Source organism: Somniosus microcephalus, chromosome 16, assembly GCF_052327205.1.
Source record: "Somniosus microcephalus isolate GS21.2 chromosome 16, FLI_Smic_1.0, whole genome shotgun sequence".
NCBI lineage: Eukaryota > Metazoa > Chordata > Chondrichthyes > Squaliformes > Somniosidae > Somniosus > Somniosus microcephalus.
The window spans coordinates 36,510,282-36,536,952 of record NC_141002.1 but is presented as its reverse complement, the minus strand read 5'-3'; the positions used below and the strand labels follow the sequence as shown (position 1 = coordinate 36,536,952).

Genomic DNA, 26,671 nt, shown 5'->3' with positions numbered 1-26,671 from the left:
AAAGCAAACTATGTAGGTATGAGGGGTGAATTGGCTAAGGTAGATTGGGAAACTACATTAAAAGGTATGACAGTGGACGAGCAATGGCTAGCATTTAAAGAATTATTACATAATTTACAACAAATATACATTCCTTTAAGGCACAAAAACCCCACAGGAAAAGTGGTCCAACCGTGGCGAACAAGAAGTTAAAGATAGTATTAGGCCAAAGGAATAGGCTTATAATGTTGCCAAAAATAGTAAGCTTGAGGACTGCGAGGATTTTAGAATTCAGCAAAGGAGGACCAAGAATTGATAAAGAAAAGGAAAATAGAATATGAGGGCTAACCAACGAGAGACATAAAAACAGACTAAAAGCTTCTATAGGTATGTAAAAAGGAAAAGATTAGCGAAAGTAAATGTGGGTCCCTTACAGGCTGAGTCAAGAGAAATTATAATGGGGAATAAGGAAATGGTAGTGAAATTAAACAAATACTTTGTGTCTGTCTTCATGGAAGACTACCCGAAAACCTTCCCGGAAATAGTGGAGAACCAAGGGTCTAGTGAGAATGAGGAACTGAAAGAATTTAGTATTAGTAAAAAAGTAGTACTGGAGAGATTAATGGGACTGAAAGCTGATAAATTCCCTGGATCTGATGGCCTCCATCCTAGGGTTTTGAAAGAGGTGGCTATAGAGATAGTGGATGCATTGGTTGCCATTTTCCAAAATTCCATAGATTCTGGAATGGTTCCCGCAGATTGGAAGGTAGCAAATGTAACCCCACTATTTAAGAAAGGAGGGAGAGAGAAAACGGGGAACTACAGACCAATTAGCCTGACAGTAGTAGGGAAAATGCTAGAATCTATTATTAAGGACGTGGTAACAGGGCACTTGGAAAATAATAATAGGATTGGGCAGAGTCAACACGGATTTATGAAAAGGGAAATCCTGTTTGACAAATCCGAGAGATTTTTGAGGTTGTAACTAGCAGAATAGACAAGGGGGAACCAATGGATGTGGTGTATTTGGATTTTCAGAAGGCATTCGATAAGGTGCCACACAAGAGGTTATTAAACAAAATTAGGGCTCATGGGATTGGGGGTAATATACTAGCATGGATTGAGGATTGGTTAACGGACAGAAAACAGAGAGTAGGAATAAACGGGTCATTTTCGGGTTGGCAGGCTGTAACTAGTGGGGTACCGCAAGGATCAGTGCTTGGGCCTCAGCTATTCACAATCTACATCAATGATTGGATGAGGGGACCAAATGTAATATATCCAAGTTTGCTGATGATACAAAGCTGGGTGGGAATGTAAGTTGTGAGGAGGATACAAAGGAGGCTTCAAGGGGATATAGACAAGCTAAGTGAGTGGGCAAGAACATGGCAAATGGGAATATAATGTGGAGAAATGTGAAGTTATCCACTTTGGTAGGAAAAATAGAAAAGCAGAGTATTTTTTAAATGGTGAGATTGGGAAATGTTGGTGTTAACATGCAGGTACAGCTAGCAATTAGGAAAGCAAATGGTATGTTGGCCTTTATTACAAGAGGATTTGAGTATAAGAGTAAAGACGATTTACTGCAATTATATAGGGCCCTGGTGAGAACATCACCTAGAGTATTGTGTACTAAGGAAGGATATACTTGCCATAGAGGGGGTGCAACGAAGGTTCACCAGACTGGTTCCTGGGATGGGGGGTTTGTCCTATGAGGACAGATTGAGTAGACTAGGCCTGTATTCTCTCGAGTTTAGAAGAATGAGAGGTGATCTCATTGAAACATACAACATTCTTACAGGACTTGACACGGTAGATGCAGGGAGGATGTTTCCCCTGGCTGGGGAATCTAGAACTACAGGTCACAGTCTCAGAATAAGGGGTCGGCTATTTAGGACTGAGATGAGGAGAAATTTCTTCACTCAGAGGGTGGTGAATCTTTCGAATTCTCTAACCCGGTAGGTGTGGAGGCTCAGTCTTTTGAGTATATTCAAGATAGAGATCGATAGACTTTTGAATATTAAGGGATCAAGGGATATGGGGATAGTTCAGGAAAGTGGAGGAGGTAGAAGATGAGCCATGATCTTACTGAATGGCGGAGCAAGCTCGAAGGGCCAAATGGCCTACTCTTGCTCCTATTTCTTATGTTTCTTAACTATGTTCCCGCCCGATTCTCATATCCCTTGATTCCCTTCAAAAATCTATCGAACTCAGCCTTGAATATACTCCACAATTGAGCATTCACATCCCTCTGGGGTAGACAATTCCAAAGATTCACAATCCTCTGAGTGAAGAAATTTCTCATCTCAGTCCTAAATGGCCTACCCGGTATCCTGAGACTAAGACCCCTAGTTCTAGACTCTCCAGCCAAGGGAAACAGCCTCTCAACATCAATCCCCCTCTGTATCTTACATGTTTCGAGAGAATAGGCCCATTCTACTCAATCTCTCCTCATAGGACAACAATCCCAGGAAACAATCTAGTGAACCTTCGTTTCACCCCCTCCAAGGCAAGTATATCTTTCGTTAGGTACGGAGACCAGAAGTGTACACAGTACTCCAGGTGTTCAGCACAGAGCAGGAATTAACACTGGGGCCATCCTGACCCATATGGCTCAGTACCAAAATACCCATTGCATTTCTCCACTATGTCATTAGGAGAGCTTCCTTTTGTTCAGTAATTAGTTTTGAAATGGAAAAAAAGAATAAATAAATGAATCAAAACCTTAATAATTAAAGCGAAAACTCCAAAATTTAGAAAAAGCAATCTTCAGAGTATCAAAAGCATCACACATATTGCAAGAGGCCTGGTAGCTGAACCCCATGAACTCATTATGGTCTAGCTTGCATACAGCTAGTGGTACATTCTTCATGGATGCTCTACACATGCTTAAACTGTGCTACTAGGCTTTGGTAGCACCATACAGTGTCTCTATGATAGACCTCCAGCCAGGCTGTTCCTGTAGCAAGATATGTCAGCTTTTTTAAGGCGTCCCACCTATCACCCTAGCAAGGATTCCTCATGTAGCTCTTTGATTTGAGTGTTAGTGCACACCTTGTCTCCAACCCCAATGTATGGAAGGAATGCCTTCCCAGTAAGGGCACAATGGCACCATGCACTAAAAATCAACAGAATAACAAACTATTTGGCCCTTTTTAGTTTTTGGTGCAACAAAGACTGTGAACTCATTTAGCTTTTTACTTACCAAACCTCCCCATCATCATCCTGCAATATATAATTACAACAGACCAGTTAAGAATTAGCACCAAATAAACAAATTGTTAGATCATCTCTCATTCATACCAGAATTCTGGTAGACTTTTAAATATTCCCGAGTAGGACAGAGCTGATGTGTCTAATTTTATAGTATTTGACATTGTACAGTATTATATAGAAAATAAATGACAATTGGGAGAGTGGTTCCAGTTGTAACATACTAGAGGAGTTTAGATGAGATCTTTAACCTCAGAAAAATACTAGAGTTGCGTATACAGCCCCAACCCCGAGAATGGATTATACATTGCCAGCATCATATATTGGAAGCATCTTTCTTAAAAATAACTAGTTTGTTTTTTTACTTCCTGTATGTTTCTACATCATGCGACAGGGAAAGGGACAGAACAATGCTGCACCAGGGTTATTGAAGAGATTTTCTGTGAAAATGATACCGCGATAAAGTAGATTCTAATTTTAGCGCTCCTAATTATGCAAAGACGATGTTTCACACCCATACTCATATCTTGGCCATCCGCTCCCATAATACAGCTGTCCCCATCACTTCCGGATCCCATATTTCAATCTAGCCCAGATTGATAGGATGTTTTCTAGCTGCAAGGGCCCCAAGTGTAATTAGTTCAATTCCTTGAGAGCACAGGTCCACAGCACAGACTGATCATATCCGAGTATTATTTGGCAGTCTCATTGGAGCAAACCACACAGACTGTTGGTAAGGAAATTGGAACGGTCACACAGGCGAGGCAGATATATGTTTATATCTGAAGCAGGGTACAGGGAGCTCTACTCTGCATCAGAGATAATGTACCGGATCTGGGAATACTTCATGGTATAAGTTATTGAAATGGTCTGCAAGTGTCCTAAAGCGGCTGCATTTGCTTCAGTGGGATCTGGGAGCTCATACAGAGCACTGAGTCCACTCATTGGCAGCAAATAGTGTTCTCTTCTGGAGTTGGACAGTTCTGGATTGGCTCCCAGGCCAGTTCAACAGGCCAGCCCTTGTTAAAATGAATGCAGTCACTTCAGCGTACATGCAGGCCATCCATATAACTGACATCACACAGTGGCTGAGATGGGAAGGATGCCCAAAACAGGAAATCTTCATGATGTCAGAAAATTAGATAGATTTATGAACAGGTAAAATTCATCTGTGTAATATCTTTTGAAGAAAGACTTGGTGGGGGGCGGGGGGGGTTGTCCTTCAAACAAAAAGTTACCCCTCTCTCACAAGACTTTCCTATGACTGGAAAAGAGACCGATCTCTGATCTATCATAATACTTAACATTTTAAATATTTTAATGGAAATTTTTGCCTGTTCAATGTCATGACCACTTTAATTTGTTTACTGCATGGCTAGAAATAGTCAGCCCAGATGGAGTGCACATATTATTTGGACCTGGATTTCCACCATCTCCAGCTCAAATCTATCTACGTAAATAGTGTAAACGAGTTCCTTTTTCTATCACTGATCTCTTGATGGGGAAAAAAATGCATGGCCCTAAACAAGATACAGGAGGTGAAAGCCTTCTCGCCTTACTGTTTATACGAGAATGTGAGACAAGATTGCCTGCACAAACAAGCTAGGCTGTTCGATTTGGCCATTAATTCATTAACAGATAACAGACTAACAGGTTCACGTGATCTCTATCCAGATCATAACAGCTTAAAAACTTGATCAGGCTGCCAGAAGGAGACTGTTAACTGTTAGGGATTACTGACCCACCAGGGGTGGGAGTCTGTTGCAGCAGGCGTTTTGAGCTGGCATGTTTGATGCTGTTGATTGACAGCCCACTCAAAGCCTACCTGACAGAGAAATAAATACTGGAGCTTTTTCCCAATTTGTCAATATTGCTGTAAAATTATGCAGACAGAAGTTAACAAGGAACTTCACAGGAATTCAATCCTTTAAAACTTTGCATCACATGCATTAGTCCAAAGTAAAAGTGTTCGACAGAGAACACCCATAATTTCCAGCTGTTTATAACCAAATTTGTAAGTTAATTATTATTTGTATATTTGCTGTTTGACTTTTGCTTCTAACTTTATTTCTTAATAAACCTGTTTAGCAATTTTAGCCTGAGATATACAGTCTGTGTTATCTATCCCTCAAAGAGGATCAGAGTAGCGGTTTCCAATGTACATATCAACCAGTTGTTCACTCAGAGCACGCTACCTCCCAGGTTACTTCTTGTGTAAGATTACATTTTGGTTCACACAGGACGTGGGCTTTTCTGTGGAAATGGTCATTTGCAGTGGACAGGAGAAATATTGAGAGTGCCTAAATCCCCTTAAAATGCTATTTCTTCAGTTTTGGGATGTTTTCAAGAATACAAAATAAGCCTAAGTTTTAAACAAATTAAACTCCTGGAGATAATGGTGCACTTTTATTTATTTTTCTTTCTTAACTACTCTATGTATTTGATTCACATTTGGGACAAATGGAATAAAAGTCCAACTTACTCTGTTGTGCTGGTAAACTCTTCTGTAATATGTGACGTTTGAAGTATGCCCTCCCGCTTCTGTAACAGAATTCTTTTTACAAATTCAGCCAACCAGAAGCTAAATCAACTTAACCTTTTACAACTGCACCACATTTCTATACCATAATCAAATTGACAGAGGTTTCCTGTGCGCAGGTTGTAATCAAATTATAAATGCAATTACACAATTTCAGTACAAATAGTGAAAAGAGGAAATCTTCCTGTGTAAATTTAAAATGTTCCATTTAACTCTATAACAAGGTCTTTAAGCTGTGCTATCCAGGAAATTATCAGGTTCAATCACCAGTCTATGACGAGTTAGGTGATTACAGCCTGGTTTTTGGGGGGCCGGGGGGGGGGAGAATGGGTGAGGAATTAGGAGTATTATAATTGGCCTTAGCATCCTGGGCTGGCACAGTACTTATTCCTGATCACTATCCAGCAACCCCTGCTGGATGTATTGGGCGAAGGCAGAGTTGACTTCAGATGTGATGCCTCCAGTGTTAAACAGCTAGACAAGACTCATTGTCTTGCCTCATTGAAGAATGGCACTTAGGTGAAGTACCAAAGGGCACCCATGGAACTGTACCCCAGCAAGGAGTCAACAATTTGAGGTGAAGAAATGGCAGAAAAGGAGGGGGGGGGGGGGGGGGGGAAAAGAGAGCCACTTATCAGTATTAACCTCTGCCATAGGGCCTTGTCTTATAAGCCCAGGCACCAAAATCCTGCCGTGGTAACTAACATTCCTTCTTATCCTGCCGTGGTAACTAACATTCCTTCTCGTCCTGGCACAAAGTTAGCTAACGAGCTCAAATCTTGATCAGACGAACCTAATGAGAACTACTCGTCAGTTCTCCACAAGTTTGCTTTAGCAATGCTCAACTACAGAGGAGTTTTTAAAATGCCTCACATATGTTAGCCTACATTTAGCTTTGAACAACTAGTTTTCTTCTTTATATAACCTAACCATTCCCATTTGTATTAGTAAGTGGCTTTGTGTGAGTAAAGGACACCGTAACAGGAGCAAAACCAGAATAGTTAGTGGAATTATTCAGTAATTACAGTGTCTGCTATCCCATTCACCCCAGCAGGAGCTTGATGGTGACATGTTATATTCCTCATCTCTTAGTAATCTGGTTTGATTCTCCTTCCCCAGACCCTCCAAAAGAATTCAAAACATTTGGCTTCAGGGCACGTGTGGTGACTTGGCATTCCTACACTGGGATCCTTGGTGGGTTGTCTATTGAAACAATAATGATATCTTTATCAAGCCATAGCTTGGGGTAGTAAGTCTCCTCTCGGGAGCTCTCGTATGGCTCACTTGTCCAACACGAGAGGCAGATGCGTCCATCCTTAGGACAAATAAGCCAGGATGCTGCTGAATGCTGTTATTACTCCAATCCAACAGCAAAGTGAGCAAGACCCTGCATCACGCATATGCAGATTTTCTCTCAGATAAACTTCAAATACATCAAATTACTTTGAAATCAAGTAAATTATGTAGGCAAACCCTGGCAGCTGCTTTGCTGTAAGACCTAAAACAACAATGAGATGAATGATCAGTTAATCTGTTTCTGGCAGTGCCGATTGAATGAGGAATGTTGGCTCGGACAGCTGTGAAACTCCCTGCTCGCTATTACTGGTGTTGTGGGATTTCAATATCCCCATCAACAGGACCTTGGTTTAACCTCTCATAAGGACATTACTTCAGACAATGCAGTCCCCTGTAGCACTGCACTGGAGTGTTAGATTTTCATAAATCACCTCTGAATACCTGCGCATAACAAGGCAATAAATGTGCTTTTTAAAAAAAACTGTGCTAAGAAACCTGTCAGCTGCTGTTCTGGTTTCTATGTCCTGCAGACATCTTTAAAGGCTGTTCACAGGGCTTCATGGCAGAATCCTTGTAATGAAAGTTCCTAACAGTCCTCCAGCAAAAAACTATGCAGGCCAGGGAGCAGCTCTATGGGAAAATACTCGTCAACACTGGTACTTACTGACAGATTACTGTCACTCTAACTGATTTCATCGAAACTTTTTTTTTTGCACTGCATGCATTTCTTCTGATTGATCAAAGACCACTGATGGGAAAGATTACTGAAGTCTAAAACTAAAAAAGGTTCTAAGTATAGAACCTTGAACAGTCCCCCCTCAAGCCCATATATAGGTTTACAGCAAAAAATGTAACATGTATTGACTTTATACAGTTTCAATTAAATCTGACAAAAAAGTAAGCTTACTAAACTTGGCATTAAGACAACTTACAAATGCTATTTTTATTCTGTGGTAACAATGGTCCTCCAGGTTTAACCTGAACCTCCATTGTATATCCAAACATTAGCAGCAGCAGAGTTCCCTCTATTAAGAGTCTTAGAGACACAGTGAACCAGATTCCATGCTGCAATATTGTAGAAGTGGGCTATGGTTAAGGTCAAAAACAGTTTTCATTTTAGTTTCTGCAGTGATATAAAAGGTGCAGAATTACAAAACAGAAAACATTTACACAGCGCCTTTCACCAACTCAGGACGTCCCAAAGCACTTTACAGCTGATGGAGTACATTTTGAAGTGTTGTAATGGGTCTTGGGGCCTGTACCAAACCTGGTCTATACATTTTAGTTTCTGGAACATTAATTCCGCCCCCCCCCCTCCCCATGTAGGGTGGGGGGGCGTGGGGGGAGAAAAGAGAGTGACACTTACAAACTCACAACACTAATTTTTCAATGACCAGTTTTCATAAAACTTCGATTAGATTTTTTTTTCTTGTGTTAGATTTGCAATCCTTCTCTGGTTTTCTAATTGAGAGAGAGTTCAACAAGAAGTATAATAAAAAAACACAACCTATGAACAATCCCCCGCCAGAGAGGAAAGCTGAGTTGAAATGTCTGGTTAAGACTTGGATTTGCATTTGGACCTGAAGGGATTAAACCTCAACCAGTATTGATTTCTTTTTCAAGCACACTGGATTGATATTCAGAACCAGGAAGGAAGCAGATCCCAGCTCCCAAAGTGCCTGCTGCTCGCTGGCAGAACCCCCATCACTTGTCAGCAGACTGCCTATTGTCTGACAGGGGAACATAACTGACAATCGATAGAAATAGTCATCTTCAGCATGATCCCCTAACCACAAAACAAAGTACTTCTAGGGCATTTGCCAAGTAGCTCTTAGAAAAATGTTTGCATGGCGTAACCAAGGGAAATGTGGTTAGCATTACTGAATGGAGATCTGAATAATGCCCCATCAGTTTGTTTCCAGTCATGCATCTCGCTTCCTAGAAAAGCTGAAGGAATTTTATGCAATCTGTACTACAAAGGCTGCAGCCAGAATTGGGAAAATACCTAGGGGAAATTACTCTTAAAAAGGAATTAGATACATTTTTTATATAAATGAGGCTCTAGTTACAAAGAGAAGGACTGCAACAGAAGACAAAAGAATAGGTGCAAAAAGAAAAAAGCTATGGAGGTGGATGAATGGACACACAATCCTATTTGTAAGCTGCCCCCAGGCACAATGCGAAGCAGGGACAAGAGAAAAAAAAAGATACATATCAGAAAATTTACAAACACAGTAAGTTGATCAGATTGAGTTGTTCAAACAGACTATGGGATCTTTCAAGGTTACCCCCTTCCTCAAAGGCGGTTAGCAAAAGACATACAAGCTTTCTGGTTAGACAGATTGCTTAAAATTCCTTCAGCTTTTCTAGGAAGTGAGATGCATGACTGGAAACAAACTGATGGGGCATTATTCAGATCGCCATTCAGTAATGCTAACCACATTTCCCTTGGTTACGCTATGCAAACATTTTTCTAAGAGCTACTTGAAAACTCATGTTTGTTTCCTATTATCTGCATGTATATTGCCGTAACCATTTCATCCCTTCAATCTCAACTGAAGAAATCGTAATGGCTCTCGGGAAATATCCACAATTTTGAGACACATTTCCTACTGACATCTTTCCCCATTTTCCTCAACAACTGTTCAATATCACAGATTCCAAAGTTAAATCAAGCGGCCAAGTGAATAACATCAAGAATCTCAAGATTGATGGTTCACTTACCCGTACAACCACCACCTGCACGGAGACATGTTCTGGCAATCTGACGGGGGCTCGGAAATGCATGGCCAAAGCCACAAGCAGGTGAAGAATAGCCACCATGTTTTTTGTGTGGATCGCTAAAAAGTAGATACATTTATCAAAACACCACCCAGCTAACAGATTTCAAGAGTTCTATCACACAACTTCTATGCAATCACTTATTTTTTCTTACATCAGGTGCACAGCACAGAACGGGCCTTTCGGCTCAACTAGTCTACCCCAGTGTTTATGCTCCACGCAAGCCTCCTCCCACCCTACTTCATCTAACCTCATCAAGCAGATCCGACGGTTCCTTTCTCCTTCATGTGCTTATCTAGCTTCCCCTTAAATGCATCTAATCGATTTGCCTCAACTACTCCTTGTGGTAGCACATCCACATTCTTGCCACTCTCTGGGTAAAGAAGTTTCACCTGAATTCCCTATTGGATTTATTAGTAACTATCTTATATTTATGCCCCTAGTTCTGGTCTCACCCACAAATGGAAACATTTTCTCTACGTCTACCCTACCAAACCCTGTAAGGCCTCGATCAGGTCACTCCTCAGCTTCTCTTTTCTAGAGAAAAGAGCCCCAGCCTATTCAGACATTCCTGATAAGTATATCCTCTCAATTCTGGTATCATCCTTGTGACTCCTTTTTCCACTTTCTCCAATGCCTCTATATCCTTTTTATAATATGAAGACCAGAACTGTGCATAGTACTCCGTGTGGTCTAATCAAGGTTTGATACAAGTTTAAAATTACTTCTCTGCTTTTCATTTCCATCCCTCTAGAAATGAACCCCAGTGCTTTGTTTGCTTTTTTTATGGCCTTATTAACCGGTCACCACTTTTAGTGATTTGTGTATCTGTACCCCCAGATCCCTTTGCTCCTCTTATTATCCAAGCAGTATATGTTGTCCTTATTCTTCCTACCAAAATGTACCACCTCGCCTATCTATATGGAAATGTATTTGCCCATTACAAGCCCATTCTGCAAGCTTATTAATGTCTTCCTCTATTTTGTCACATTCTTCCTTTGTATTAACTACACCTCCCAATTTGACGCATCCGCAAATTTTGAAATTGTACTTCCGATTTCCGAGTTCAAATAATTAATGTAAATTGTGACCAACAGTGGCCCCAGCACTGATCCCTGGTGGAACACCACTTCCTACCTTTTTTACCAGTCCGAGCAGCTACCTTTAACCCCTACTCTCTGTTTTGTAGCCAGCTTGCTATCCATTCTACGACCTGTCCCGACTCCACATGCACTGATCTTAGTCATGAGTCAACTATGCAGTACCTTATTGAAGGCCTTTTGAAAATCCAAATATATTACATATATACTGCATTACCACTGTCTACTCTGTCACTTCTTCAAAGAATTCAATAAGGTTTGTCAAGCAAGACCTTCCCTTTTGAAATCCATGCTGACTACTCTATTAATATTATATTCTAGGCAGAAATGATAAAACTTCTCTAAAACTGACAGGAGTCCCTGCAAACAGAAACATACTCCAGTCAGTCAATTCAACTGCAACATTAACAGCTGGTAGGAGAAACTCTATAACTCAGCATACTAATTACCAACCTGCCTGAAACAGCCAAAAAGCATAAAGAATTATATACTCATGCTTACAAAAGATGAATGGCAAATTCTTACACATAATTTCTGAATGATCACAAAAGACATAAAAATAACTTCATTGGAAATCTCCAGAAAGAGAAGAAAAAAATATTTTAGAAAACCAGTAATGTTTGCATACCATTCATGATTTTTGTAAATGCATCTCATTACAAAATTAACTATTTGAAAGGAAAATAAAAACCAGGTCCTGTGAATAAACGGATATTTACTTCCACTGTCTACTTTACCAGCTAGGGGACCAGCTGCACTTCAGGACATGGTGTAATAAGGAAACAGGGGAGGATAGTGGGGAGGGGAGCACGGTGGCATAGTGGTTAGCACTGTTGCCTCACAGCGCCAGGGACCCAGGTTCGAATCCGGCCTCGGGTGACTGTGTGGAGTCTGCACATTCTCCCCGTGTTTGCGTGGGTTTCCTCCGGGTGCTCCGGTTTCCTCCCACAGTCCAAAGATGTGCGGGTTAGGTTGATTGGCTATGATAAATTGACCCTTAGTGTTAGGGGGATTAAATACGTGGGGTTACGGGGATAGGGTGGGATATGTGTTGGTGTAGGGGTTACGGGGATCGGGTGGGATATGTGTCGGTGCAGGCTCGATGGGCCGAAATGGCCTCTATCTGCACTGTGGGGTTTCTGTGATTTCTGTGATCTCCCACTTAATAATATCCCAGGGAACAATTTTCTCATTTCATGCATTTGTACTTTCCCTCATATTGAAAGCCTGCATAGCCAAAATCCCTCCTGCCTTCAGAAAAATATTGTCTTGGTCTTCTCCCTCTCTATCTAAATGTAGAAAGCTCATGATAAAAGCACTGAGAACTACTTATTTCATTTTGTCCTTTGGTTGCAATCACTTATCAATCAGCTCACTGAACACACTGTCCCCTGATGACACAAGGAATGAAGATGGCAACCGTCTTTATTTATGACATCAGAGGCCATTGCCCATCAGGGAACAAATCTCTTAACTATTGCTTGTTGATGCAACTGCCAGAAGATTATAATATCTGCAGTGAGTTAGCATGCAACAGCAAAAACAAGCATAAATCAATGAGTTTTCTACATTGATAGTTAGAGAGCAAGAAGGCAGAAAGACAATATTTTTCTCAAGGCAGGAGGAATTTTGGTTATGCAGGCTTTCAATAGGAGAGAAAGTACAACGGCAAATATTCTCTGCTGGACAGTAAAGTGTCTGTAACAAATGAACCAAGGGGCACCTGTAATGGGGGCACCCTTGATTGGCATACAGTGCTTTGCATCAGAGTGGTGGGATGTGTGTTTGTGTTTTCAATTCTCAAGACTGGCAGAGTTATCAGGAAGCTATACTGAGCAGGGCCAGGCGCTTGCCCACAAAGGAGAAGAGATTGAACAAACACCGGGAAATATCCCACCCATGCCCAGACACTCTTGCACGATCAGTGAGATCAGGAGCAAAACTAGCAGAGGCCTCGTAGCAGGTTGCCACCTACTCCAGCTAAGGAATGGAGCATGCTGATTTGAGAAAGAGCATTAATAACGATATGTGTAAAATAAGCACAAGCTACGATTACTGCAATGTTGCAAGACTTTGGCAGTTCAGCACATACCTCATCATACTCATTCCAAGCATAGTAATCACTATATCCTGTCAAGTTAATTGAATTATTATAATGAAATATTTAAGCAGATTTTCCAGGGAATCCCATTGAAAATAAATGTAAAAGTTCCTTTTTTAATTTAAAACTGAATGATACTCCAGTAAAACTGACTGCAATGAAGTAACTATGAGGGTAAAGGCCAAACAGCAACAAGTCATTGCTGGTCAATGTCAAGCCTGCTTTTCAATTGTCCCTCCTTCTTATTTCAATATATCAGAGTGCCAAGTTAATGCATTCTTCATTAATTGTTAGAAAGAGCAGTACTTCACAAGCATATCAAGTGATATTTACAATTTTCCTTTCTTTCATGAAAACTCAATTTAAGCTACAATTATGCAAGACAGATGAACTGTTCAGAATTTAATCTTATTTTAAGGAAATTAGTCATTTTAATGTCAACCATGATCCACCTCGCATGTAATGCGAGAATGAAATTTAACATTCTAATCTGAAAATATGCATTGGTCCGGAACTACCTCAGTTGACCAACGGTGCTAAAAATTTTGTGCAAACAGCAAAAGCAGATTTAGCAACCTTGTACTCACAATCAACACTCCATTTGATAGCCCATCCTTGAGGTCGAAGCAGGTCATTCACAGATTCCAACACAGTCTGAAGTTTCTGTTTCTGTCCGATTTCTGACTGCGTCACTTCAGCAACATTCAGTTTACGATTTGCAAGTTTCTCTACATGAGCAAAGAGAAATAAAAATGACACAATAAAGTTGAAGCTTCAGAAAACTCTTACAAAAAAATATTTAACAAGAGTAAAAACTGCTGACTTCAAGTTTTTAAACCAATACAAAAATTACACTCTACCGACCAAAACTTAAGTTTGTAAGTTCCTTATACAGCAGCCTGTTTAACAACTGATGTAAAGCAGAAAAATGGATTATGAGTCCACTGTGATCTCGCACAAAAAAAATCAGGATTATTAGTGACAGGTTCTTTAAATAAGTATGTTTATTACTTTTGCTCAAAGTTGCTAGCACCGTGATAATCTGAGATCACTGTTACTATTGATTTCAGACCTTTATTTTGTATTTTTGTTCTCTGGACATGAGCAATGTTAGCAAGGCTGCATTTACTGCATATCTCTGGTTGAATTGAGGTGGTAGTGGTGGGCCTTCTCCTTGAACTGCTGCAGTCCTTGTGATGATGCTGCTCTTACGATGATGCTAGGAAATTCCAATATATTGACTCAACGATGATAAAGGAATGGAGGTGAAGGAAGCAGGAGGTGGGTCTCATGGACAAGATGAGTTCAGAGAGGGGATAAGGGGAGATGGGAGAGAAACTAGAGAAAGACGAAGGTTCGGGACCAGAACAAGGTTTAAGCATGGGGGGAGGTTTGATTTAGTGGGAGTGGGAAAGGAGGAAAGCAGCAAAGGCTGCTGAAAAGGTGGCCTCAATCTTATTAATAAAGGAAGTCCATGTGCTCCTCTCATTTGTTGGAGCAAAAGAGAGCGTTTAAAAAGAGATGGATAGAAACTGGGGGTTATCTTTGCTCTCCACGATGACCCTGGGGTAGTGGCTGATTTTGGCAGAGGAGAGCAAGGCCCGATAGCGCCTGATGTAATCCAACCAGATTTGACAACGGATGCCTGAACCAATTGTGTGCCAGATACACTCAAGTTTGTTCCCCTTAGACTTGAACAAACGAAGATACCAGCAAGCACAACCAGAGTTAAGGTTTTGCTGGGGGCAAGGGTATCAAAGGTAGAGGTGAGGGAGTAGTTGAGCAGATTGACAGCTGCAGAAGTATCGTGACAAGTCGAAGGACAGAGGGTTGGCAGTTGGGAGTTTGAAAGTGTGATTGTAAGTGAGAGAGCACTTTCCCATGGATAAATGAGAAGGCAGTGAGATTGGAGGCAAGTAGGGGATGTAGGAACTGTAAGATATAAGGAGGTGGTCGGATATGGCCTTGTCTGTGATCAAGACCAAGGGATAAGAGAGACCATGAGAGATGGCAAGATTGAGGTGCTGGCCATGAACAGGGGTAGGGGAGTTTATATGGAGGGAGAAGTTTAGAGAGGTCAGGAAGATAGCAAATTCAGAGGAGAGAGCGCAAGGGGAATTGAGATGGAGATTGAAATCGAGGATGAGGAGTCACTGAATGCGAAGGCTGAGCGAGGAAAGGGGGAAGGATACCTCTGCGAGAAACTTAAGAGTGGGGGTTGTGGGGTGGTGGGCAATGAGGATTTTGAAGGAGGCGAGAGGGCTGGAACTAGATGAGGTGCTCACAAGGAGAAAGTACCAGAAGAGTAGCGAGAGTAAGGTGCAATTTGGTGATAAAGGCCACACCCTCACTGTAGCTGTTTGGGTGGGGCAGGTGGTGGAAAGAAATAACCACAGAAAGGCTTCTGTAAAGGGTACAATGTCACCACCTGAGCCAAGAATCCATCAAAGCCAGGATGGAAATTTCCCAGCAATCACTCACTGATACTAACTACTTTGGATCTCAAGTGGAAGACACCTTCTGAACTTTAAATGAAAAATGGCAAAAGTAAATCCACACATTTGGAATAGTAAAAAAGTAAAGAGGTTATATTACTGCAACACAAGATGTTGGTCTGATTCCATCTGGAACACTGTGTGCAGTTCTGATCAGCATGTTACTTGAGTGTGTAAAGTGGTGAACAAAAAAGCTGATTCCAGGTATTCAGAATTTAGGTTATGAGGAAAGGTTAAGGAAGGTTAATGGAAGCCTATGGGAGTTAAGGGGAAAGTGGTAGTATGGATACGGAATTGGCTCAGTGACAGGAAGCAGAGTGGTGGTGGATGGATGCCTTTCAGACTGTGAGGTGGTTTATAGTGGTGTTCCCCAAAGGTCAGTTTTGGGTCCATTACTCTTTTCAATTTTTATAAACGACCTAGTCTCGAGTGTACGGAGCAGCATATTGAAGTTTGCAGATAATACAAAACTTGGCAATGTAGTAGATAGTGATGAGGATAGTTGTAGACTTAGGATGAGGATGACATAGACAGGATGGTGAAATGGGCAGAAGCATGGCAGATAGAGTTTAATGCGGAGAAGTGTGAAGTGATGCACTTTGGGAGGATTAATATGGAAAGACACTAATATAAATGGCACGACTTTGAAAAAGTGTAGTTGAGCAAAGAGACCTTGGTGTCCATATACACAAATCCTTAAAGATGGCAGGGCAAGTTGATATGGTGGCTAAACAAGCATATGAATTACTTGGGTTTATAAGTAGAGGCAAAGAATATGAAAGCAAAGAAATCATGCTAGGACTTTATAAATCACTGATTAGGCTTCAGCTGGAGTATTGTGGACAATTCTGGGCACCACACTTCAGGAAAGATGTAAAGGCTTTAGAAAGGGTACAGAGTAGGTTTACCAGGATGTTAGCAGGGATGAGGGTCTTCAGTTATGAGAAGAGGTTGGAAAAGTTAGGACTGTTCTCCTCAGAACAGAGAAAGTAAAGAGGTGACCTAATAGAGATTTTCAAGATGATGAGAGGTTTTGGTAGAGAGAGAAAAATGATTCCCTCTGGTGAGTGGGTGAATAACTAGAGGTCAAAGACTTAAAATCACTGGCAAAAGATCTAGAGGGGAGAGGAGTAGAATCCCCCCCCCCCCCAACTCACTGCCGGGATCTGTAACGCTCTACTTGAAAAGGTGGTGGAAGCCGATTCCATAAATAATTTTAAAAGGGAGTTGGACAGGTGTTTGAGGAGGAGGAACTTACAGGGTTATGGACACAAAGCTGGGGGGGTGGGACTAAGCACTACGGTTCTTTCAAAGAGCCAGCACAGGTAGGATGGGCTGAATTGCCTCCTTCTGTGCTGTACGTTTCTATGATTCTACGAAATTGGGTTTGTTTTTTTGAGAGAAAGACTATGAAATGACTTGATTGATTTTTTTTAAGACTATGAAAAGAATCGACAAAATTGATCCAGGCAAATTGTTTACTGTGGTGAAAAGTTCAAATACCAGGGGACACAGGTATAAAGAGGAAGTCAGGCTACATCTTCCCATCAAAGAATAATAGCATTGCAAAATAATTTACCAGGATATGTTACTGAAGCAGACAGTACAAATGGATTCAACAGATAATTATATGTATTTCTTGAAAAAGAAGTGATTAAGGGAAGTGTAGTGTATGTACCTTTAAGAGCCCGTGTACTGTAATACCGGTAGTGACCACTCGGGTATATAAGCCTGTATAGAGTCTTGTATCTTTTAGTTTACCTCCAGGCTTTGTTCAGTAAACACCTGTTAAACCAACTCCTGCATTCCGTGTCTCCATTAACACACGGATACAACAGTGGCGACGAATTGGAAACGGACTTACCTGCAATTCGGCAGCACCTCAAGGAGATCGATTCCTCAGACGAAGGTCGAAGAAAAAAACCCACAAAAAAAAAACTTTGGTTTCACCAGCTAGCCGGGCAGGTGGCAGGTACTGCACTAATCCTTCCTGGGCGGCGGGCTGGGGCTCGATCGGGTGGCTCTGCAGCGGGGCCGAGCAGCGAGTCGGAAGGCGGAGGCAAACAGAGACGGAGGGTGGAGCACTCGGGAGACGGCCGGCGCTGCAAAGCAGGTCGGCATTCGGACCAAGCAGAGGGAGGGAAAAGTCCCAGAGTGTCCGGCGGGAACGAGTCTCCAACTATTAAAAATATCTGTGTAAATAAAAACCGCGGAGAACAGCGTTGTCAGCAGCGGCAGTGGCGGGAAAGCGCGGGAGGCGCCATTTTTTTCTCGGCAGGGAAGAAAGGAAAGCGCGGGAGGCGCCATTTTTGATTTTCAGGATGCCTAAGACTGGCAATATTACTGCTTTCGATAGTAATATAGAGGATTGGACCACATATGTGGAAAGAGTGGAGGTATATTGCACAGTGAATGAAGTAGAGGATGATAAAAAGGCATCGGTACTTCTAAATCTGATGGGCGCAAGGACATACGGGCTGTTACGAAACATAATCACGCCAGCCAAACCGATGGACAAGAATTTTAAGGAGACTGTTGATACCCTACAGGAGCACTTAAACCCAACACCGCTGCTGATAGCGGAACGATTCAAATTCTTCAGGAGGAATCAGCACAAGAATGAAAGTAACGCTGATTACCTCACCGAATTAAGAAAGCTGTCAAAGCACTGCCAATTCGGGGCAGGACTGGCAGATTCTCTACGAGACAAATTCGTCTGCGGTCTCCTAAGTGAAGGAACACAGAAAAGGCTACTTTCTGAGAAAGATTTGACACTGTACAAGGCTTTCAGTGTGGCTGTATCATACGAAGCAGCAGCAAGAAGAGCTGCAGAGATACAGCAAAAGCCACAGGACTTCGGCACCCATGAAATGACACGGGGTTGAGAGAGATGTTATCGCTGCGGCAGATCCACCCATGACCAGAGGGACTGCTGGTTCAAGGACAAAGCATGCAGGCAATGCGGAAAGATGGGACACATTGCACGTGTATGCCGATCTGGAAACAAAAAATCCACTGACAGAAAAAAAATCAAGAAGGAAAAGTACAGAAAGGTACAAATGATGACGGACAGTAGCTCCGAAGACCAGAAGAGCGATAGCAACTCCGGAAACAAGAGACTAAGCTGTCTCAAATTACATAATGTAATTGCCAAAGAAGATTACCAGACCATTTGGGTTACCCTCACGATAGCAGGGTCCCCAGTTAAAATGGAGCTAGATACAGGATCAGCTCTGACCGTCATAAGTCGACGGGATTACGAGCGGCTATTTCCGCATATACCTTTGAAAGACACATCCATTATCTTGAAGACATATACGGGGCAGAAAGTATACCCCAGAGGGAAAATAAGGGTGCCTGTTGTATACAACGGCAAGGAAATACAGAAGTTGTATTTATACGTTCTGCAAGATGGTGGTCCACCGCTGTTGGGACGTGAATGGATCAGGAAGATACATTTAGACTGGCACTCCATTCAGGCACTGACGGTGACCAGTAAGAAAAAAAATGATGACGACGTCATACCTGAACGATTAAAAGACATCTTGGCCAACGCCAAAGAAGTGTTTCAACAGGAACTAGGAACCTTGAAAGGCGTCACCGCCTCAATAAAAGTGGAAGATGCGGCAATTCCCAAGTTTTTTAAGGCAAGGCCGGTGCCATACGCAATTCGTCCAGCAGTCGAGGCAGAGCTGGAGAATTTGGAAAAGGCAGGCGTGTTATCCAAGGTAGATTGGAGCGAGTGGGCAACACCCATCATCCCGGTCATGAAGAAAACGTTGAATAATGATAAAGCTGAAGAACAGAGAAAAGTTTGCATCTGTGGGGACTTCAAGGTGACTGTAAACCCGGTCCTTCACACGGTACAGTATCCTCTTCCGAGGATAGAAGATATTTTCGCCTCACTATCCGGAGGGAAACGTTTCACCAAAATTGACTTGGCACAGGCATATCTACAGATGGAGGTTGAGGAGGCCTCTAAAAAGTATCTCACGATAAACAAACACAAAGGCCTGTACCAGTACAATCGACTGGTTTTCGGAATAGCATCAGCTCCAGCTATCTGGCAAAGAGCTATGGAGCAAGTCCTGCAAGGGATTCCGGGGACTCAATGCTACCTAGACGACATCCTTGTAACAGGAGAAAACGACAACGAGCACCTTGCCAATCTGGAGGTGATCACTAGGCTGAGAGAACGGGGCCTACGAGCAAATCGCCTCAAGTGCAAATTTTTCCAGAAACAAATATCATATTGTGGCCATATAATTAACGAAGAAGGGTTGCATAAGTCACCTGAAAAAATTGAAGCGGTCATAAAAGCCCCAGCACCTGAAAATGCCTCACAATTAGGGTCGTTCCTGGGATTGATAAATTACTATCATAAATTTTTACCGAACTTGTCAACTGTTCTGCACCCTCTTAACGCACTGCTACAAACGGGAGTAATTTGGAAATGGAGCGAAGACTGTAAACGTGCCTTCCATAAATGCAAAGGCTTGATCACGTCCAAGGAAGTGTTGGCTCATTACAACCCATCACTGCCAATCAGACTGGCGTGCGATGCCTCCCCTTACGGCGTAGGAGCGGTATTATCGCATAGATTCCCTGATGGCTCGGAGCGGCCGATAGCTTTTGCGTCACGCTCATTGAACTCAGCTGAGCGTAACTATGCCCAGATCGACAGGGAAGCACTCAGCCTGGTGTGGGGAGTGAAGAAATTCAACCATTACCTACACGGACAAAAATTTACCTTGTTGACTGACCATCAACCCCTTGTCTCCATATTCAACCCTAAAAAGGGCGTTCCCATTATGACAGCGCAAAGGCTACAGAGGTGGTCCCTTTTCCTAGGGGCACACCAATATGACATAGAATACAAAGGATCAAAACAGCATGGGAATGCTGACGGTTTATCGCGCCTACCGTTGCCAACGGTAGAAGAGGCACCTACAGTGGACCCAGTGGAGATGTTCCACTCAACCATAGTGGAATGTCTACCAGTAATAAATTCTACCATTGAAATGGAAACGAGAAATGACCCGACTCTCTCACGAGTCTACGATTTAACGGTGAAGGGATGGCCAGCATATGGCGAACCACTGTTGCCAGCATTCTCGCAAAGAAGAGAACAGCTGTCAGTGTGCCGAGGAACCTTGATGTGTGGATCCAGAGTGGTGATTCCACCCAAACTCCAGGATAAAGTGCTAAAGGAGCTTCACGAGGGGCATCCGGGTGGAGTGAAAATGAAGAACCTAGCCAGAGCGTTTGTGTGGTGGCCAGGTATCGATGGAGACATCGAAGAAATGACCAAGAGCTGTCTAGGATGCCAGAAGGTCCAAAACACCCCACCACAAGCCCCTCTACATCCATGGAAGTGGCCCTCATCTCCATGGCAAAGGGTACACATCGACTTTGCTGGTCCATTTATGGACTCAATGTTCTTAATCGCGGTTGATGCATACTCCAAGTGGCCGGAGGTAATGAAGATGTCCTCCACCACCACGGAAAACACCATCACAGTATTATGGACCGTATTTGCCAGGAATGGGCTGCCTGAACAGATCTGTTCTGATAATGGACCGCAATTTGTGTCCGAAGAATTCAGGAAGTTCTTAAAAAACAATGGGGTTAAGCACTACACATCCGCCCCATACCATCCCGCCACCAATGGATTAGCTGAAAGGTTTGTCCAGACCTTCAAGGCGGCCATAAAGGCCATGGGTAATGAAGACATAAATCTACAACATAAGGTAGATAACTTCTTGTTTGCGTACAGGAATGCAACACGTGGTTACAAACCAAACTCCCGCCATGATGTTTTTCAATAGAAGACTAAGATGCCGGCTGGATTTGATCAAGCCAAACGTCAGAAGGGACGTAGAGAACCGGCAATTTCAAGGCATGAATGAAAGGCCAACTAGAACCTTCCAGATAGATCAACAAGTTTTGGCCCGGGACTACCGTACCGAGAAATGGCTGCCTGGAACTATTTGCACACGACTAGGACCGCTGATGTATACCGTGGACATTGGAGAAAGCATAATAAGGCGCCATGCTGACCAGATCATAGAGTCATCCGAAAAGGGACAACCTACACCACAACTCTATACGCCTAATGATGAAGCAGAGATACCCATAGTATCCACCTCCAATCCGGTGATACTGGAACCAGATGAACCCGACACTGGCATTCAAGCCGAATCGACCTTGCCAAAAGAACCTACTACACCACCGAGGCGTTATCCGGACCAAGTCCGGAAGCCTCCAGAGAGACTGACTTATAATTGATTAACTGCAGCAAATGTGTAGATTATTGTTCTTGTAAACATGATAATTAATGATTACTTAAAATGTTATGTACTAATTATCTAAAAGGGGAGGAATTGTAGTGTATGTACTTTTAAGAGCCCCTGTGTACTGTAATACCGGTAGTGACCACTCGGGTATATAAGCCTGTATAGCGTCTTGTATCTTTTAGTTCACCTGCAGACTTTGTTCAGTAAACACCTGTTAAACCAACTCCTGCATTCCGTGTCTCCATTAACACACGGATACAACAGGAAGCGATATGATGGGTAAGAAGTTAATTGATGAAAAAACAACAGGCTTGTTTGGCCTAATGGCCTTTCCCTTTTCTGAAATAAACTTATATTTTAATGTTAAAGCTGTATACAATACCTGTTCTTACCTAGCAACTTCTGCAGAACCTGACCATCGTAGAGATCTTCTTCAAGAGTTTTCACTATTATTCTTTCTTCTACAAGTACATCATTAATCCAGTCAATTAAAACCTAAAAAGAATTTATAATTATTGTTCCATAAATTAGACAATTTAACAAACTAATAAGCTGAGATGCTGTCTAAGCTTATTGTGACAACTAAAGGTTTTTAAAACTAGGTCTCAATCTGGTGGCCCTCCTGAGTCTTTTCTATATCACCCAACTGTGAGGGGACCAAAAATAGTCACAGTATTCTAGATGAGGGCTAACCAAAATGTTATAAAAAGGACATTCTAGTGCTTTTTATTAATATGGGATCATCCTAGAAATATATCTCAATACTCTATTGGCCTTTACTATAGCCTTGAAGCACGGATCGTAACCTTTAGAGACTTGTGCAGCATCACTCCTAGGTCTCTTTCCCACTTAAACTTTAGTTTGGAGCGTTGCATGCTCTACACATGGCATTCCACCATTTCATCAGGATCTGATTGTAGTCTTTCTTTTCTCATCCAAGGTTCAAACACCAGCACAATTTTGTGTCATCTACAAACTTGCTGACACCTTCATCCAAGTCACTAACAAAGATAGCGAATAGTAACAATCCTAACACCGATTCCAGCAGGACTCCAGCAGTAACCGGTATCTAGTACCGTTAATAACAACTCTGTGCCTACAAGAACGCAACCAGTTCCTTATCCACCCCAGGATCTGTCCTCCAATCCCACAGGGCCATATTTTATAAATTAGCCTATTGTGTGGCACATTGGCAAATGCTTTTTGAAAATCCAAGCATACTATGTTGACCAGGCTACCTTCATGCAGCAGCCTCGTAACCTCAAAAAGTTCAACCAAGTTGATGAGACATGATCTTTTCCAGATGTATTTTATTATACATTCAATATAAAAAGACTTTCTAATTTAAGCACAAACTTCACGTTATTGCTGATCTGGAAATCTTGATGATACTGACAGCTAAAATGAATGCAGATGATCAAATAGGGTATAATCACCCACTGCTACAACAGAACAGTTAAATAATGGTCACGTGGAAAGGAAAAATCATGCTATGACACCAAATTGCCAAGGAATTCACAATGCAGCATATATTTTGTCATATATTGTACCTTTACAAGTGACATCAGGATGGGTATATAATAGTCAAACTATTACTGTTTGACAGTAAGTTACTGGAGAATTCAGTATATAGTAAACATTTTATTTAAGTACTTTACCTTTACAAGCTCTTTGAACTTTGCCTCTTCCTTAGAATATGGCTCAATCATTGTTCGTTCTTCATTCTCCTCTATAATTGAATCCAGCAGAGAACAAGTCAGCAGTAGGAGTTAAAAAGGGACAATTTTTTTTTCAGAAATTGGATCTTTTCGTACGTCAACACCAAAGAGAGAAAAGGCTCACCAAGAAGTACATAAGAAATAGGAGCAGGAGTAGGCCAATTGGCCCCTCGAGCCTGCTCCACCATTCAATAAGATCATGGCTGATCTGATCCTAACCTCAAATCTTCTATCACTCTGCATCCACCCAAACCCATGTGATCTCCCGGGAGAGGCGAAAAACCAGATAAAAGACCCAATGGCCAATTTGGGAGAAAAAAATCTGGGAAATTCCTCTCCGACCCATCTAGGCGATCGAAATTCTTCCAGGAGATCACTGTCCCTATATTTTCTACAGTACTTACCTTCTGTAAAGGCGATCTCCACCCCAGCCAGGAAACCTAAATATTTGAGAACAAGTTATCACAAGTGATGACTTAAAATAGAAATGGAAATGTGAGCGCTGGTACTGTGTAGAAAATGAAAGCTGTTGTATCCTATTGGACATTTAGGAAAATCTCTCAAGAAGTTCAATTGTAAACAGTAGAAATATAAAGAGATTAGGAAGCATGTATCAGCATTCTTAAATACCTAGCATGGTGTCCTCTGGATGAATGTCTGTGGGTGTTGGAGACAATGGAGCATTGATGGCATTTTTCCCTTCTTCTTGTAGGTCACTCACTAGGGAGAAAGAAAAAATAGTAAGGCCGAAGAAATTAAGTGCCCCACTGTGCTGAAATGGTCCCAGCAGACAATTTAAATCCTAATTGCCCTAAAATGTTGGTATTAATGAATGACAGTAAGCTTACATTAAAAATAAATAAATACAACAAATCAAGTGCTGTACAAGAGAATTCTTAAGCTGCCACTACTGCTGTGCATTTGCATTAGCCCTCACTACAAATCAGCCTTGTGCTTTATCATCTGTCTGCCTCCTGTAATGTTCATAACCATTTGTCTTTATTCTGTAATACCCATGCTGTATGTGCTCAAAGGCACCCCCTCATTTTCATACATAAAATAGGCCCAACTGTATTATAAAGCATCTTCACAAACAGCAGCAGAAAATACATGATCACTGGAACGCTTTCTGGGAGTGTGCACTGCCCATCTTAGCTAGTTTCAGGCCCCTCCCATTAATTTAACATTCTCCTCTAAACCATTTTTTTTTTAAACTGCTAAAGTGGGTAGAAAGCCCACAAAAATATCTAAGCATCCAACACAGGAGGCAGCTGAGTTTCCAGAGATCTCATTGTTTCACTGCTGTGAATGCTGCACTGCGGCTCACAGGCATCTATAATAGGGGCAGGAGTTCTGCGATTAAGTCATCAAGAACTAAAACTCACACAAGATCCAAATTTGTGATTTGTGCAAATTTGGTTCCCATTGGAAATGCAAATGAGAATTTGATCATATCGTATTGTTACAAAATAAATACTAATTTAGTTAAGCATTCTGCAAAATAAAGGCTATTGGTGGTTGCAAAACATTATTATAACCGCATCAGCCCTCAATCTATATTCAGTGTTTTAGATGTATTTTATTCCAAATGGAAACTATTAGGACAATAGCAGATTAGAATGCAACTGTCAGTTAAAAGGTAGCACAGCAATTACTATTTGCACCATGTCGATCAATGTTCACAGCCCAGCCAGAGTCCTTTGCAAATTGCTGCTGCTGCAATATTCTGTACTCTTGGGCAGTATCGTATGGGATAGAAAAATGTTTGAAACCTTGAAACGAACAGCAGTTTCCCAGGTTAAAAATAGCAGAGGTGGATTTTCTATAGCTGGTTGGATAAAACACTGGCCAGCTTATAGTGTAATACTATCTTCAAAACACAATCTCACTTTTGTCTAAGTGTTTAAATGCAAAACCTTAGCTGCTGGGCATGAAAAAGTTTGCAACCCATTTACCGGCTACTCCTAACTAATGGAGAATATGTAGAGGCTTTATGGGTGAGGAGGAGACAAGATTTATTGTAAATAGCTATATCAGCTCACTAAATTAATTGAGAACACTAAAATGTTCCTGCATCAATATCACATGGCACATTATACTTGAGGACTTGTATAATTGCTGGCCTCCAGCACCCTGTCACTTGAGAAAGCTGACCTACTGTGCCATCAAACCACATCTAGTTACTTGGACTTTAACACTTACTGAAGTAAACAAATCTATGTTCTGATAAACCTCTCTTATGTGAGGCTTCTGTAATAACATAGCTCATCATTCGATTCATGAATGGTTACAAAAAAAACTCAATCCCAACTATAGGGAGACAAATGTATATTACATCCAAAATGATTAAAGCAAGGATGGTATAACTAAAATTAAATGAAGCTTTGTTTGGTTCATAGAGAATTGTTAGGTTGACAGAATTTTAACATCAAGAAAGTTACTTTGTAGTTGCTAATGATTGCATCTAATGACATGAATGTGAAGACTCAATCTCAGCTTTAGTCCCGGCCTGTACTGTAAAAGGTACAAACACACATTAATCCGAGTGCATTTACTTAGCATTAGCAACATTCATCATTTCACATGCAGGCTCAGAATCACAACCAACAAATCAACTAAAGTTGCAATCCTACCTTTTCTCCTGCTCTTTTTTGTTCCGCACAAGAGCCCTGCCATCTTTTTATTAACGGACAGTCATATATACGAGCTATGTAGTGTGCCAGCCCAGCTGCAGGGGGAAGAGGTGCAGCTGGGCCAAGCATGAGATGCTTAACCAGGCACCACATGTGTCATTTCTGTCATTGTGACAGGACTGAAAGCAGCAAGATGGCAACACGAGGCACACGCACTGATCAACAACGACGCAATCATCAGCATTCTGAGAGACCTTTCGAACCCGTCTGCTCATTTTGTTTTACCCATCTGCAATGAATATTGAAGCAGAACATTTCCAGGTACAGGGTGCAATGTGTGCTAGATGCGATAAAGATATTTTGAATGGAAAAATAATCACGGTTAGAATATTGTCTGATAATTTCAAACTATAAACCATAACTAAAGCTCGTTGCCTACTACACTATATACAGTAATTGCAATGTATACTATACTGATCAGCTTTAACTGTATATTAACTAGTACATTTGATGCTACTTG

The 26,671-nt window shown here is 41.7% G+C and overlaps 1 protein-coding gene across 2 annotated transcripts in view; it reads right to left on the bottom strand.

Moving 5' to 3' along the window:
• The window catches only part of LOC147106071 (beta-parvin), a 71,614-nt gene that overhangs the window by 21,085 nt on the left and 23,858 nt on the right, over positions 1 to 26,671 (bottom strand). The window contains exons 1-8 of one of the 2 annotated variants that reach the window (XM_086008811.1): positions 26,152 to 26,287; positions 24,149 to 24,238; positions 23,459 to 23,529; positions 22,193 to 22,295; positions 13,597 to 13,737; positions 9,752 to 9,867; positions 5,675 to 5,733; positions 3,185 to 3,204 (exon numbers count right to left, since the gene is read on the bottom strand). In XM_086008811.1, coding sequence (XP_085864937.1) covers positions 3,185 to 3,204; positions 5,675 to 5,733; positions 9,752 to 9,867; positions 13,597 to 13,737; positions 22,193 to 22,295; positions 23,459 to 23,529; positions 24,149 to 24,238; positions 26,152 to 26,194 — 643 coding nt within the window. In that variant the 5' untranslated portion in view covers positions 26,195 to 26,287. Of the gene's footprint in view, positions 1 to 3,184; positions 3,205 to 5,674; positions 5,734 to 9,751; positions 9,868 to 13,596; positions 13,738 to 22,192; positions 22,296 to 23,458; positions 23,530 to 24,148; positions 24,239 to 26,151; positions 26,288 to 26,671 lie in introns of those variants that run through there. The other variant, XM_086008810.1, reaches the window with a different exon arrangement.